Below are 14,097 nucleotides of genomic sequence, written 5' to 3'. Positions count from 1 at the left end.
AATACTGCACAGCAATAGACATCATATGAGCCAGCTTGGTGGCTCACCTCCTCACCTGCTATCAGCCCCAACACATTAACTTAATCAGTGCAGAACAGCTCTCAAATACACAGGGTCAGTTCCTCCCAACCTTTAGGGACAGAAAATACTAAAGAGAAGTGATGCAGTGCACTGGAATATCTAATTAGCTGATCACACAGAATCAATTAGGTTGGAAGAGACCTCTGAGATGACTGTTCACCACCGAAAAAGCACACAAGCAGTGCTATAGTTGAAAAGGCAGGAAAAGGAAGACCAGGGAATAGCTTGAATGTGTGCAAATCTGCTTTACACAGTGTTAGAAAAGACTCATCCCGTAAGCACAGGTTCAGGAATCTGTCTCCTCCCTGGAATAACTCTCAAGAAGGGGAATGCTGGATTCCAAACCCTCCCTGTGCTAAGGCTAACACCACAGGACTAGTCTACATCTCAGTTACACACAATTACAGTTCCTCCATCAGCCCACCAGGAAGTTATTTGCAGGAAGCTCTGTAAAGGGATTGCTGAGGAAAGCCCCCACATGTCCATAACACAATCAAAACAATGGCCGTGGAGCAACATTTCTCTTCATTACAGGTGCTACTTCAGTTCTAAAAAATTACTTTTAGCCTGTCAGGTAGTTTTGAACACTTCAAGTGTGACATTAATTTTGAGATAGAGCCTTCAGCCCAAACCAGGGCAGATTCCAGAATATACTGAGCACATGCACCTAAACCCCAGTATTTCAAATACACAAGCTAAAATATGCATAATCTCCAGCAACTGCATTTTTTTTACCATAAGAAAGAGTAAATATTTGGAATTCAACATGCGGAAGACAGTATTGGTCTTTTTCCCAAATATCAACTACCCAAACAGCTGCCTGGCTACCTTACAAGACACTCTTTTACTCACAGCAGTTCTCAAATTTTACATCTTAGATGGCATTTCAACCAACCAGAACTACTGGGCCTATTGATAAAGTTTCAAAGGCAACACACTGGTTTTCTGAGCTGAAACAGGGAGTGAACAAGGATTTCCTAATAAATGACAGACCCCATCTTACTACTGTAAAGGAACTGCCAATCTACACAGCATTATGAGAAAGGGTAATAAAATTATAATCAAACTCATTATATTATTTAACATTGTAATAGAGCCAACAATGCTAAATCTTTATTAGTAGTAGTAGCCTTTTTCCTGCCACACTGAGGTATTCCAGACCACAGGAAAACTACAATCATTGCTAAATAGAGCATATTTGTATAAATATTCTTAGAGGTAGTTCAAAGAGTCTAGAGCTGAATGTTTAAGACTGCACTACAACAGCAGAGAGAGAAATGGGGAATATTAAAAAAAGGGAAGGTGGCAAAAAATGTTTCCTTAGAATATGGGACTTTTCACCTGCAGATTGCTTAGAAAAAATGTCTAAGGAAGGTACCTGAGATAAAAATCGTCAACAGGCTTTGAATTGCTACATGGAGGTCAAAACCCTCCTGCAAAATTCCTGTGGTATAGAGAGTTGGGAAGATCAAACCCCTCTAACATTTTCCTTGTTCAAAAAAAGAAAGAAACAACCATAGCATTTCTTTAGTCAAGTAATTCAATTCTAGTTGTGTGACAATATGCAGAGCAATAATTAAGAAATTCTAGTTTCCAAGCAACCCCCTATGCTAAAAGAGACTGAAAATATCCTAAAAAAAAAAAAAAAAAAAAAAAAAAAAAAAAAAAAACCAAAAAAACCCAGCCAGCAGTACCACCACCAAATACAGAGATATGCCTTTTCTGATTAAGCTACATAGTTCCAACAGTAGAAAATCTTCTGGAAAATGAAAAAGGTAGTTGTCAGAATTGCAAAAATAATTTTTAAACAAGGAAAATGTTTACATATGAGGCTTCCAGCAACAAAAGTAAGTCACAAAGAACAGTACAATTTTACAGATAGGCATCTGTAAAAGAAGAGAACTCTCTAGAAAAAACAGACTTCCAGCATTATTTTAGCCAATTTACAGAGGCAGCTACCCTTCAAATCACTGGTTTTGGAATCCCTGTTGATTCCTGTATGGCACTCAGACTTATACTGTAGAAAGAGTAAACTGTCATTAAAAAAGCAGGAAAGCTCAGATCCCAAAATACAACTGTTAACATTTGAAGGTCCCCACCAGAACAATGAGTTGAAGACATGCTGCTACAGAATTCTTCAGGTTCAGATGCTTTGTAAAATTCTAGATCTTCCATTATAGCTGTATGTTAGCTTCTCTTCTGCAGAAAGGTTTGAAAGATTGCTCCTCAGATCTTACAGGCATTTCCTCACTCCAACACACCCACACCCCCACTGCAGAGGAAAGTGTTCCTCATTGGATAAATGTACGCTAAAGAACTTTGCAGGATTATTGGCTTATTTCATTATATTGCATATTTACAAATATCATTAGTGAATGGCTACTGCCAATACCATCTGTCCAATGCCAAGGGCTCTTTAGGAACAGTTTATATGGCAAAAGCATTATAGTGAAGGAGATTAGATTTTACTTACCTTGATGAGTCATTGTGACAGGTTCTTCACTGGATACATTGTTGTAAATGACCACAGCTGTGGCATTATGTGAAGCTGCTCGCAGGATTTTCTCTTTAAATGTACAATTTCCTCTCTGTAGTAAAGCAATCCACTGCTTGGTGTTTGGTGGGACCTGGAAACGTGTTCGAGGGTCACAGCCCAGACGATCTGCAACTGAAATGAGAAACAAAGTTACACTGACGCCAATTTCTTTTAACAGGCAAAACAAAGAAAAAAAAAAAAGTTGCTGAAGTACTTTAATGCTATGCACTGGGAAGCCACTATTCTCTTGTGAAGAAAGTCTAAAGATAACCATATTCTTATGAAAATAAGATTTAAAAAAAAAGAAGTCTCACGCATTGAAAGCTGTGACTACATGCCCAAGAATTAGGCTCACTAACACAAGCTATTTTTAACTCCAGTGCAGCTAGAATAATGAATTCACATTCAAATCAATACCTGCCTAGAGGCCAAAAAACATTAGAATATGGTTCATCTGCTACAGGCATTTACAAAACAGCTGTTTATCAGTCATTCTGGGGAGTACAAGTCTTTTTTTTTCTTCCTAATGCGGCCACAAATATCACTGCAGTGGGAAGTACAACTAAACAAAGCAGGTTGTGAAAACAAGATTTCAGTGTTATCTGCCATGTGCAGGCTACTGTAAAAAAGGACAACATTAAAAGCTGATCTTGTAAAACCCCAGCAGCCAACATCAGCATTTTACATATGCACATTTTGTCTACAAGGAAATGTATTCGAATTCATAGAGAAACAAATGGGTTTGCAAACACAATGCACTCGTTAGGTATAGATGGTATAAAGGAAGAGTAACAGAAATGGCAAATGCCAGATGTCTGAATTCAAGAGTGTGCAAAGCTCTTTTGTCCCTTCTGATGGTGTAACATATCCTGGAACAAGCCAAAGCCACGGAGCTGTGTACAGAAGGCACAAAACCCAAGGCAGAAGGAACTTCCCACCAGCTGAAACCGATGAAAGGCAGATCTGTTTGCACAACTGGAAGCACAGTTTAGTCTGATACACTGGTCATATCATTAAAGGATTTTAATTTAGAGCCAACAACAGTTTATAATGCAAATATATTTATCCTTTTGAATGCCAAGAGTATAATAATCTCTGGCTACTAAAAATAGTTGGGATAAACAACTTGATTTTTTCAAGACATAAAACCCAATCTATTTGCATAATAGCTCAGAAAACATTACAGTTCTGCAATGTAAGAGCAAATCAAATGACGTCTCCCATAATTTTTTTTCCTTTTCAAGAAATGAGTTCAGCACAACTATGAAATTTCAGCAAAAAAATCTACCACCAAAAATAACCAGTTTAATGTATTAGCTGGAAACAAAAGGTCTTTTCAAACACTCTCAGTTTAACATAGCTGAGGTTAAAATCTGTAACAAAGGAGATTCAAAGAGCTAAAGATGTTTTCTGAAACAAAGAAAATCTGCTTGCTAAAGAAGGCTAGTTCAGATGAATCTATACTGTGGCAGACATACAGGAAGTCATTGCATCTCTTAATTTGGACAAGAAGTGCCTCTCCCTGTTCCCGTGGAAGGAGGGTGGGGAGCCAGATACCAGCACATCCTTTTCACAATTGTTTTTCAAGCCTGTATTAGACATCTCAGACATGGAGGGCTATTTGCTGTATTTTTGTTTCATACAGGCATCAGGGAAAATCTGAAATACAGATGCCTGAAGCCAAGTTTTATAGTATTTTCTTCCATTACCCTGACATCATTACTCGACTCCTTGTGGAAATTGCTAGCTAGCACTGATCCACACGTGTTTTGCAGCACTGGTGATGGCCATCACAAACACCAACAATCACAGAAGAGCATGTTCATGCCCACTGCTCTTTTGCAGCTCGTCTTTGTAATCTTAAACTTGAAAATTATATGTATTTTTTAAAGGAATTACAGTCCTTTTTGAAAACATCCAAGAATTACAACACGGCACGTGTTTTTGCCCTCTCTTAAGACAAAAGCTGTTTAATGCACAATTCCCCTCTGCTCTGAACATTTTCACTCAAAAACAAGGAAGGGGGAAAGCACTAGTACACTGTCATAGGAAGTTTCTCAAGCCTTGAAAGCAAAAACTCCCATCCTTCTCCCATGAAATCATATTCAAGAATCTCAGGTATGACACATCTGTTGGAAAATACCATTTTCTAAATGGCTACAATTCCATAGAATCCCCTCAAACAGCCAAAAATAATTCTGAAAGTAGACACTCTGACCAACATAAATTTACCTAAAATATATGGGATTATTAAAAAACAGTAATCCTACAGATTATGTACTGTTTCCTTCAGTACAATCATGATCACAACTAAAATATGAAGTGAAAACAAAAATGACCACAAGAAGAAGGTAATGGGTTATTACAGTGAAAAACCATAAAAGCAACAAAGAGCATCTTGAATGAGGAAGAAGCATTCTCCAAATTATGCAGGCACCTTGAAATTTGTATGCTTGAAAATTTTTAGCTTAAAAAGCAACAGAGAAAGCAGTAAGAGATAACAGAAACTGCATCGGTGGGAAAAGTAGTACAAAATTTTCTACCACAGTAGAGATCAAAGTCTCTCTCAGCTGTGGACAGAGCTAAGAAATGTTACTGGATAAAGCAAAAGAATTAGGAAACAAGATATTAAGAGATTAAAGCTTTCCAGATATAGACCAACAAACACCACTCAAATGCTTACAGCGTGTTATTCCTGACGAGGTGTATTCAGTATATCCTGATGAAAATTTAACAGCTGACAACATTAGCTCAGTACTATTTAGGTAATACAAAAACATTGAGAAAAATCTGGTTGGTTTAGATCAATCTGAACTGTTTGCAAGTCACCTGAGATTTAACAAAAAGTAACAACCCACTTTTCTTTGCATTAGCATTCTATTACACCACACAAATGTTAAGTAATCTTTTCACTTTTAACTAAATAAAATTCAGAAACAATAGTGAAAAATGTGGCGTGTTCTGCTTGTTTTTTCAACAGACTGAAGATATTCTGAAAAGTGAGTTAGTCTTAAAATCACAGTCCCCCTTCTAGAATAGTGAGATGTTTACAATGAAACATCTGTACAGCTCAGGTGTCAGGGATATCAGTGGGCACTGAAGGGGACACACGTGAACAGGGTCAGCCAGAATCACCTCTGACACTCTCCACTACCCTGCTATCTATGATCTCCTATCCAAAGTTCAACTAGAATCAACAACAAACACGGGTTGCAAGCATTATCTGGATGATCACAGAATTGTTTGGGTTGGAAAAGACCTCTAAGATCATTGAGTCCAACCAGTAATCTGGCACTGCTGTGTTCACCACTAAACCATGTTCCTGAGTACCACATCTACAAGTCTTTTAAATCCCTCCAGGTATGGTGACTCCACCACTGCCCTGGGCAGTCTGGTTCAGTGCTTGACAATCCTTTTAGTGATGAAATTTTTCCTAATATTGAATCTAACTTCCTCCAGGCACAGCTTGAGGCAGCTTTCCTCTCACTGTGCCACTTGCTACACCTGGGAGAAGAGGCTGAACACACCTGGCTCCACGCTCCTGTCAGGAAGCCTTAGACAGCAAGAAGATCCTCCCTGAGCCTCCTTTTCTGCATCTCCCTCAGCCTCTCCTCATCAGACCTGTGCTTCAGCCCCTTCCCCAGCTCCTTTGTCCTTCTCTGGACATGTTCCACTATCTCAATGTCTTTCTTGTAGTGAGAGGTCCAAAACTGATGGTACTTGAAAGAATGAAAAGCAACTTCATATTAAATTATTCTAAAACAAATCACTTGCACAGAGAAAGATATGATCAGAGGCCACTCAATGAAGTTCAGAAGATATAAGCATATATTCCCTATAGGTGCACTACTCTTCTGGCTTATTTGAAATATAAGACCCTGCCTGTCTCTGTGTTTATCTATGCATCATGTGTTGGCAAAAACCCCAGTTTTCTGGTTTAGAAGTGGCAGCCTGCTGGGCTAAAGAGCTATGTACAATGTTGTTGTAAATATCTCCCTTCCTACCCTAAGTCCTAACACCACAGAAGAGCCTCTTTACAGAAGAATCAGCTATGATTTAAGTACCTACCATTAGGCTCATGTTTGTTTTCTGCTTTAGGAGAGCTTCAGATTCCTTTTGCAGAACACACACGGCTGTTCAATTTGTGTAAGAATCAGCTATGATTTAAGTACTACCATTAGGCTCATGTTTGTTTTCTGCTTTAGGAGAGCTTCAGTTTCCTTTTGCAGAACACACACGGCTCCTCAATTTGTGTAACTCTTTCTCTTTGAGAATTTTTTATAACTCAAGACCCCTTTCTACTACAGAAATAAGGTTTGTGACAGCATTTTAGGGATTCATGGGGAAAAAAATAGTTAATAATGCAACAGATCCAACCAAGGTTCCTCAACTACTGAAGCTGTAGTGGCAAGCTCAAATCAGCACAGCAACAGTACCTTCCTTCACAGAACCTTATCTTCTTTTCCAATTGCTTGACCATGTTTTAGCCTTCTTCCTATAAGAAGAGGAGCCATTTTGTGGAGCAAAAATGAAACAAAAAGGGCAGCTCCCAGCAGCTTTGTCACAAGTGCACACCTGTCTGAATGCAGACTGTCCCTAGTTCTGAACTGTGCCTGGGTTTGCTCTTTCTCACACTGTGTTCCTGCTGCTCTTGCCCCTTCAGCCAAGGTTGCTGCACTGGCTGTTATCAGACTTTATCCCCTTTTCACAGAAATATCCCACTCTCTAGGCATTAACCATTTTATTCTATGCAGGGCTTTTCTCTCTTTTTTTTCCTCTAAAGGTCAGATATCTTGCTATTGATTTCATCTTAGCTAATACTGTACTCTGTAAATCCAGCACCAGTTGCCAGAGCTGGTCTGTCTCAGCTACACATACAGAAATCATTTTCAAGTCTGACCTTCAATCACTGTAATACAATAGCTGGAGAGACACCACTAGTATTTTGAGGGACAGCAGATCAAGAGGTTTGTTGGTAAAGAAACCACAGAGGAACACAGGAAGGTGCAGTGCCATGCATGCTGCACCCCAAAGCATTCCCTCCCCACAGCTCTGCTGCCCAGGTAGGTGCTATGTAGAACACCTGACTGGTAAAACAAGACAGTTTTGTGCAACACATTCATTATAATCCTGTGATGAAACTTCCAGAAAAAAAATTTAGCTGGGAAATTCACAGAGGCAACTCAGCAGTGCTGATGGATTATTTCAAGGAATGGTACTAGTTATTTTATATCCCATTAGGGCTTACTACATGCAAAGGACATGTTTTCTTTCCATTACTACTGGTGCTGCTATCAATACAGCCCTTATTCATGCAAGTCATAACTTCTACTTTATAAGGTGGTGCCAATGAATCAATGAGTTATGTACAGCAACATTTTCTTTTCAACAGCTCTTTCAGGTAATTGCTTTGACTAAAGCTGGCTTTAGCATGAAAAGAAACTCTTTGAACAAGAGGTAATCTGGTTTCAGGGAGGAAGTTAAACAAAAGAAAATCATTGAAGCTTAGAAGAGTCCTATAATAGTTCAGATTTAATCTTGTTAGCTCAGTAAGTATTCTACAATTATGGCTATATGCTCCAATATATAACCTCCACTTTTGCTATCAATTAATGACTACTAATTAAGCTGAATACAAAGATCAATGATGAAGGACAAAAGCATGACACAAGATCCTTCTTCCCCTATTCTACTGATATATTTGCTTGTTGCATTTTTTTAAGCCTTACTGGTGTGGATTCTGGGCCAGAATTTCTGTCTGAATGCTGCCTAAAGCTCTGCAGTTACCAGGAAACTGGCATTTCAAACCTTCTGCAGCTAAAACTTGTTCACACAACATGTTTATGAAGTGCCAGATGCTACAGAATGCTGTAGTTACAGCACTATGCACAAGATACACCTCCTTCCTAACACTGAGCCAATATTGTTTCTTCCACACTTTCACCTTTTTCTAACATATGTTTTTCCTCACATTCGCAGTCTCCTTGCCAAGCCCCAACCCTTATATCCCTTTGGGAGAGCTCTCCTTTCTATGAGCTCTTTCTCCAAAGCAGCTTTTTTACAACCACCACCTCCCTACAAGCCCTTTAGATTCCATCCCTTTCCACTCCTCCTCACCTGCTCATTCCTGACCTAGTGGCTCAGTGAATTTTAACATTTCAAGTTTGACTGTGCTGCTATTTCTCTTCCTATCAGCTCCATTGCCAGTCCTGGTCATCCTGCCTGCTTCCCAAGCCAGCCAAGGTGCACAAAACTTTACCTCCCAGCAAGTCCTGCAAGGAGACTCTTCAGAGCACACAAGACTGAATTTCCAGTCCTCACATTGGAAACCAAAAGCAATAACCCAGATTCAACAACCACAAAGAGTCCTGTTCCCCATGGATAATGTTTTTGATGGAACTAAGCCACAAAGCACTGCAGTTTCCACCAAGAACCATTGTTACTATAGGATACGAGATAACACGATGCAGACACGTTGTTGTTCTCAAGGTAGGAAAAAGAAGGGAAGCTTATTTTCTGACTCTAACATTTATAGATTTCTAAAGGTGACAGTGGATTGGAGGGTGAAAGTGCCACCTCTCCAATGATACTGGACAAACTAACAGTCTATCAAGTTTCTCCTCTTCCATAAAAGAATGTAAAACAATAAGTTGTTTACAGAAAGTGTGTGAGAAAGTTTGCTACAAGAATGCAAACATCAGAAGGCTTAGAAAATCTTAAAAAAATCAAGTTGACAAACCATTAAGTGAGTATTTAGTGGCTTCTAGCTTGGTTTGCCATGGCAAGCAGAATATGCCTGACACCTAAAGGTGTGCACCACAACTGGTGTCAGGCACCCAACACCAAAGAGTAAAAGCACAGGTCACTGGAGTGGCACAGGGCTGAACACTCTCATGGTGCATGTACAGACATCCAGGAGCACCCAGGCACTGCTGTGAGAGGACTGGGCTGAAATTACCTGGAAGTGTTCAAGGCCAGGTTGGATGAGGCTTTGACCAACCTGGTCTAGGAGGGTGTCCCTTCCCAAGGCAGGGAGCTTGGAACTAGACAATCTTTAAGGTCCTTTCCAACCCAAACCACTCTATGATTCTGTGAAAATGTCTGGTTGCACAAAGTCACAAATAACAGAGTAAGGGACTGAGAAGTATTCTGGAACCTCAATGAAGGAATACTATAAACCTGAACTAAACTATCAGAAAATTTGCATCAGGCTGTGAAGACTCATTTCACTTTTATCCTTTCATGCACAACAAGAAGAGCTTTTTTATTTTATTTTTTTTTAATCTGCAAGCATTCATGTCCAGAAGTGGTTTAAAACACTCTTCTAATAAGAAATTAAGTAATGACAAGAGATAAACAAGTTAGAGGAGGTAAGAAAAGCAACTCAAAGTAGAAGAACGGAAGCAAGACTAACAAAGAAACCATGCTGCTATCGTGCATTTAATGTGCTTGGAAAAATATGCCCACACAGCTGCTGAATGCACAGCCAGCAGCCAACTGTGACCAAGAGCTCACTGGAGCTGCACTTTCACAAGTCACATTCACAGGCGGTCATGCCAGTTACTGCCACCCCCCTCCCAGGGGAACACTGCCTTTGAAAGCCCCTATCAATTTCACACAAGTTCTATAAAAAGAACACAGAAAGAGTTTTAATACATGTATTAACATGACATGGTTGAATTCCATTAAAGAAATCCTGCTGAAGAAACAGGAGGAGTGATCGACTATCATGCAGCACTGAGATTTTAAGGATGAATGACCACATGGAGCTGGCATCTTCAAAAAGCAGTACATAAAATGATAGGCATATTCAAGAACAGAAGTCAAAAAACATGACAGAAGACTTAAAATTACAAATTGTGTGTGGTCAGCAGCAGATCATTGGCCCTGAATCTTGAACTAGTAAACTCATTTATTTCCCTGCAGGCAGTGAGTAAGGGATGTGATAAGATGCCCCATTCCTGGAACTGTTCAAGGCCAGGCTGAACAGGGCTTTGGGCAGCCTGGTCTGGTGGAAAGCATCCCTGCCCACGGCAGGGGGATTGGAACTTTATGATCTTCAAAGTCCCTTCCAAACCAAACCATTCTGTGATTCTATGATTCTTCACAGAGCATGCAAAAATGTGAAATTAAGGACACTTCAGCTCTAAAACAGTCCATGCCATCAAGGTGCTAACAGATCACCCACATTTGTGAAAATTTCAAAGATAGCCCATAAATGGGTGAATGTTTGACATCACAGCAGTTTCAAATTCAAGGTATCTTCAAATAAAGTTGCTAACAATTGTAGAATCTTTTTTTTCTAAGGATACATGAAAACTGGGGTACAGCATTTACTGCTCTAAGATCAGTGGCTGGCAGCTACTCATGTTTAGAGCTATTAGAAAAAATTTTGCAAGTGAGTTCACCAGCAATATTAACAGGCTGATTAAAAAAACATGAAAGCAATTACTTTCAGTAAGACTGCATCATCTTTTATCAAATCTGAATATAAAAAAGCAGATGTTCAAGAAAAGCTTAACTAAAAGCATAAATATTCCAATCTTTCTTACTACATGAAACATTTTTAAACCACACGCACATCAGCAAAATTCAAATAAAATGTAAGTATATAACAATCTGCACAGAACAATTCAGAGTATCTAAGAATAAGGAAAACAACTGCTGTTGTGCTTGCTTTAAGCTGTCTGTTATGAAACAGAAGGGCAAAACTGAATTTCCCCCAAAATTGATAACAAAGTTTTAACAACTGCACTATGTCAAGCCCTGTCAGGTCTGACATTTTCACACTTCCTGCAGTGCTTTCTCAAGAAAGTTATTCATCACAGTACTTAGAAGTAGGTATAAAAATACTGTTTATAGACTATTCGTAATTTTATTTAGCTCTGAGAATTATCAGCTGCCTGTGAAAATGCTGTCAAAGCCTCCCTCAGTGTTTAAATTGCACCTTAGTGAAGGCATATCAAAAGAAAGCAGAAAAAGTTACAGAAGCAGATAACAAGAAATTAGTATCAAAAGTTTTTCCTGACAAATAATGCAGCTCAAAAAAATAGAGTGCTTTGATATCTTACATGCATTTAAAAGGCAGTAGTTTAAAACCTGTTAAAATACTACCTGCAGTAACAGTGTTTACATGCCTACAACTTTCAGGACAGACTCCTGGTTTCAAGGGGGTTGTGTGGGGATTTGAGGAATATCAGGAAGCAGAAGAACGACTGCAACATATTTAACATTAGCTGATGGACAGGATTTGAAGTACAAATAAAAAACATTTTACAGCAGACTTCCTCAACAATTTCTGCTCCCTCATCCTTCCACCCCAAAATCTACCCCATTAATATATTCCAGTTATATTTTGCAGAGCTCCATTGCAGAGCACCTGCTGATGCACAGCCTGATCCAACCGGACCAGAAGCTTACAGAGGCTGCCTAGCAGAATGCATCTGTTCTGAAGAAGCATCAAAGCATTTTCCTGATCTTAAGATTTGGCAAATTCTCTAAAGCTCCTAATAATACAGTAGTTTTGTGCTATCAATTCTTCTAAAACACTCTTAGTATTCACCACTCAGACTCTAGTTTTAACTGACTACAATATTTCACCTATTACATTATTCAGATGTTTACTGCCCAGGAGGCAGGTTGGGACCACTGTATTCCATCAAGTGGTCCATTTCTTAAAGATGGCAGTTTAGATAATGTCAAGAATGGTTTTGGAAATAAGATACTGTTAAAACTACATCACTATTACTGATGATACCGGTTTCACTTCAGGCAAAAATCATGACAATACTCTCAGCTGCTCCAATTAGTGTTCTCTATAAACCCCAACATTTATCAAAAGAAGAGCTGATGGACAACAGCTTCGCTTAATTAAAAGAAAGCTGATTTAGACATTCTATCCAGTGTTCAGTACTGCAAGCAAGCACAATTTGGGCTGGCCCTAAGAGCAACAGCTTGGTAGCTTCAGTCCTTCCAAGTCTTGATGGGCACCTTAAACAGTGCTTTTAAGAACTGCACACTGAAAAACTGTGACTTCATGCAGCTGCCACAGCTATCCAGATGCAGAGCGAGATGGCTGTGCAGCTGTTCTGAGATTCAAGGCAATGCTGTAAGCAAACACTGTCAACTATCGCTACCCTCTCTGTAATTAGTTAAGGAATAACACCTTCACCGCTCAATACACCCAATCTACTAGGATCCATGCTGGAAAGCACTTTATGCTTTGCTGAGCTGTTATTCAAGCCAACACTCTCAGATCGTGGATTTATTTTATTTCCCTCTGGGCAAGCTCTTCCTCCTCGTTTGTCAGAGCTCTCTAGGAAAGCCTGCCCAGCCCAGGCAAGGACCAACCACCCGGCAGCGAGCGAGGGAAGCGTTACCTCCGTTGATAGGGACGGGAGCCACGAGCAGCCCCTTGACCTCCACCTTCGGAGAGTCCTGCCCGTAGCGGCCGCGGTCGATCCGCAGCAGCGTGGGGCCGCCGCGCTCGGGGCTCAGCACCGTCACGTTGATGAGCGCGGTGTAGTACGCCTGGCTGGCGTTGTCGGCGCCGGCCGGCCGGACCCGGCCGTGCCACAGCAGCAGCGGCAGCAGCAGCAGCACGGAGGAGCCGCCGTTCCAGTGCTGGCGAGCCCACCGCCAGCTCATCTTCGACTCCAGGCGAGCCGACGGCCGTCACCGGTTGCCTCCGCCGCTTCTCCCCGGCAGCGTCGAGCCCCGCACGCCCGGGTGTGTCCTATCCCATCTGACAGCCCGGGAGCGGAGAGAGACCAAAAGCGGGCGGAGCGGGGAGGAGAGCTCGGGCTCATGCCATGGGAGGAGCCAGGGGAGTCATGGCAGGTCCCAGCCGAGTCCGATCCGCCGCCGCGGCTCCCAGGGGAGGCTGCTCGGGGGAAGCCGAGCTCCGCCGGTCCCTCAGAGCGCCGCGCTCATACCGCCCGCCCGCCGCCGCGGGGGAGCGCCGGCCCGGCGAGGGGAGGGGAGGAGGCGGGGGCGGTGCCGCGGCCCCCTCCCCGCGCAGCCCCTCGCCAGCCCAGGGGAGCCTGCTGGCAGGAGCCGCCGCTGCCGCGCCCGCCAACAGCCGCGGGGCTCGCCTCGGACTCGGCCCGCCGCGCCGCCTCGGTTCGCCTCGGGGCTCGTCGCCGCCTTAGTGCGGCAGGCGGCGCAGCTCAGTGCCCAGCCCGGCGTCCGCAGCCGGCAGCCGTCGCTTCATGCCCGGTTCGCCCCGAGGGCGGCGGGGCCCCCGCACCGTCCCGCGGCTCCACCACCGGCTCCGCGCCCGCGCCTCGACTGCAGCTCCGCGCTCTGCGCAGGCGCCGCACGCCCCGCCCCGCGCCACGAGGGCGAGAGGCGGAGCTTGGTCCTCGACCACGCCCTCGGGAGGCGGGGCCCGCATGGAGGGCGGGGCCATGATGTATGATGTCATTATGGGCGGGGCCAGGCGGCGGTGGGAGCTGGGCGTGGGGGGCTGCAGTGACACC

At 42.3% G+C, this 14,097-nt stretch overlaps 1 protein-coding gene across 6 annotated transcripts in view; it reads right to left on the bottom strand.

The window, feature by feature from the left end:
* The window catches only part of RNF130 (ring finger protein 130), a 54,238-nt gene extending 40,309 nt beyond the window's left edge, over window positions 1–13,929 (bottom strand). For 4 of the 6 annotated variants that reach the window (XM_041397537.1, XM_041397538.1, XM_041397542.1 and 1 more), the window contains exons 1-2: window positions 12,997–13,929; window positions 2,555–2,749 (exon numbers count right to left, since the gene is read on the bottom strand). In XM_041397537.1, the coding sequence (XP_041253471.1) occupies window positions 2,555–2,749; window positions 12,997–13,264 (463 nt within the window). In that variant the 5' untranslated portion in view covers window positions 13,265–13,929. The remainder of the gene's footprint in view (window positions 1–2,554; window positions 2,750–12,996) is intronic. The other 2 variants (XM_041397541.1, XM_041397540.1) reach the window with 2 other exon arrangements.
* Window positions 13,930–14,097: the final 168 nt, after the last annotated feature.

Source organism: Onychostruthus taczanowskii, unplaced genomic scaffold, assembly GCF_017590055.1.
Source record: "Onychostruthus taczanowskii isolate IOZ18803 unplaced genomic scaffold, ASM1759005v1 scaffold14, whole genome shotgun sequence".
Lineage (NCBI taxonomy): Eukaryota > Metazoa > Chordata > Aves > Passeriformes > Passeridae > Onychostruthus > Onychostruthus taczanowskii.
This window is presented reverse-complemented; position numbering and strand designations above follow the sequence as displayed.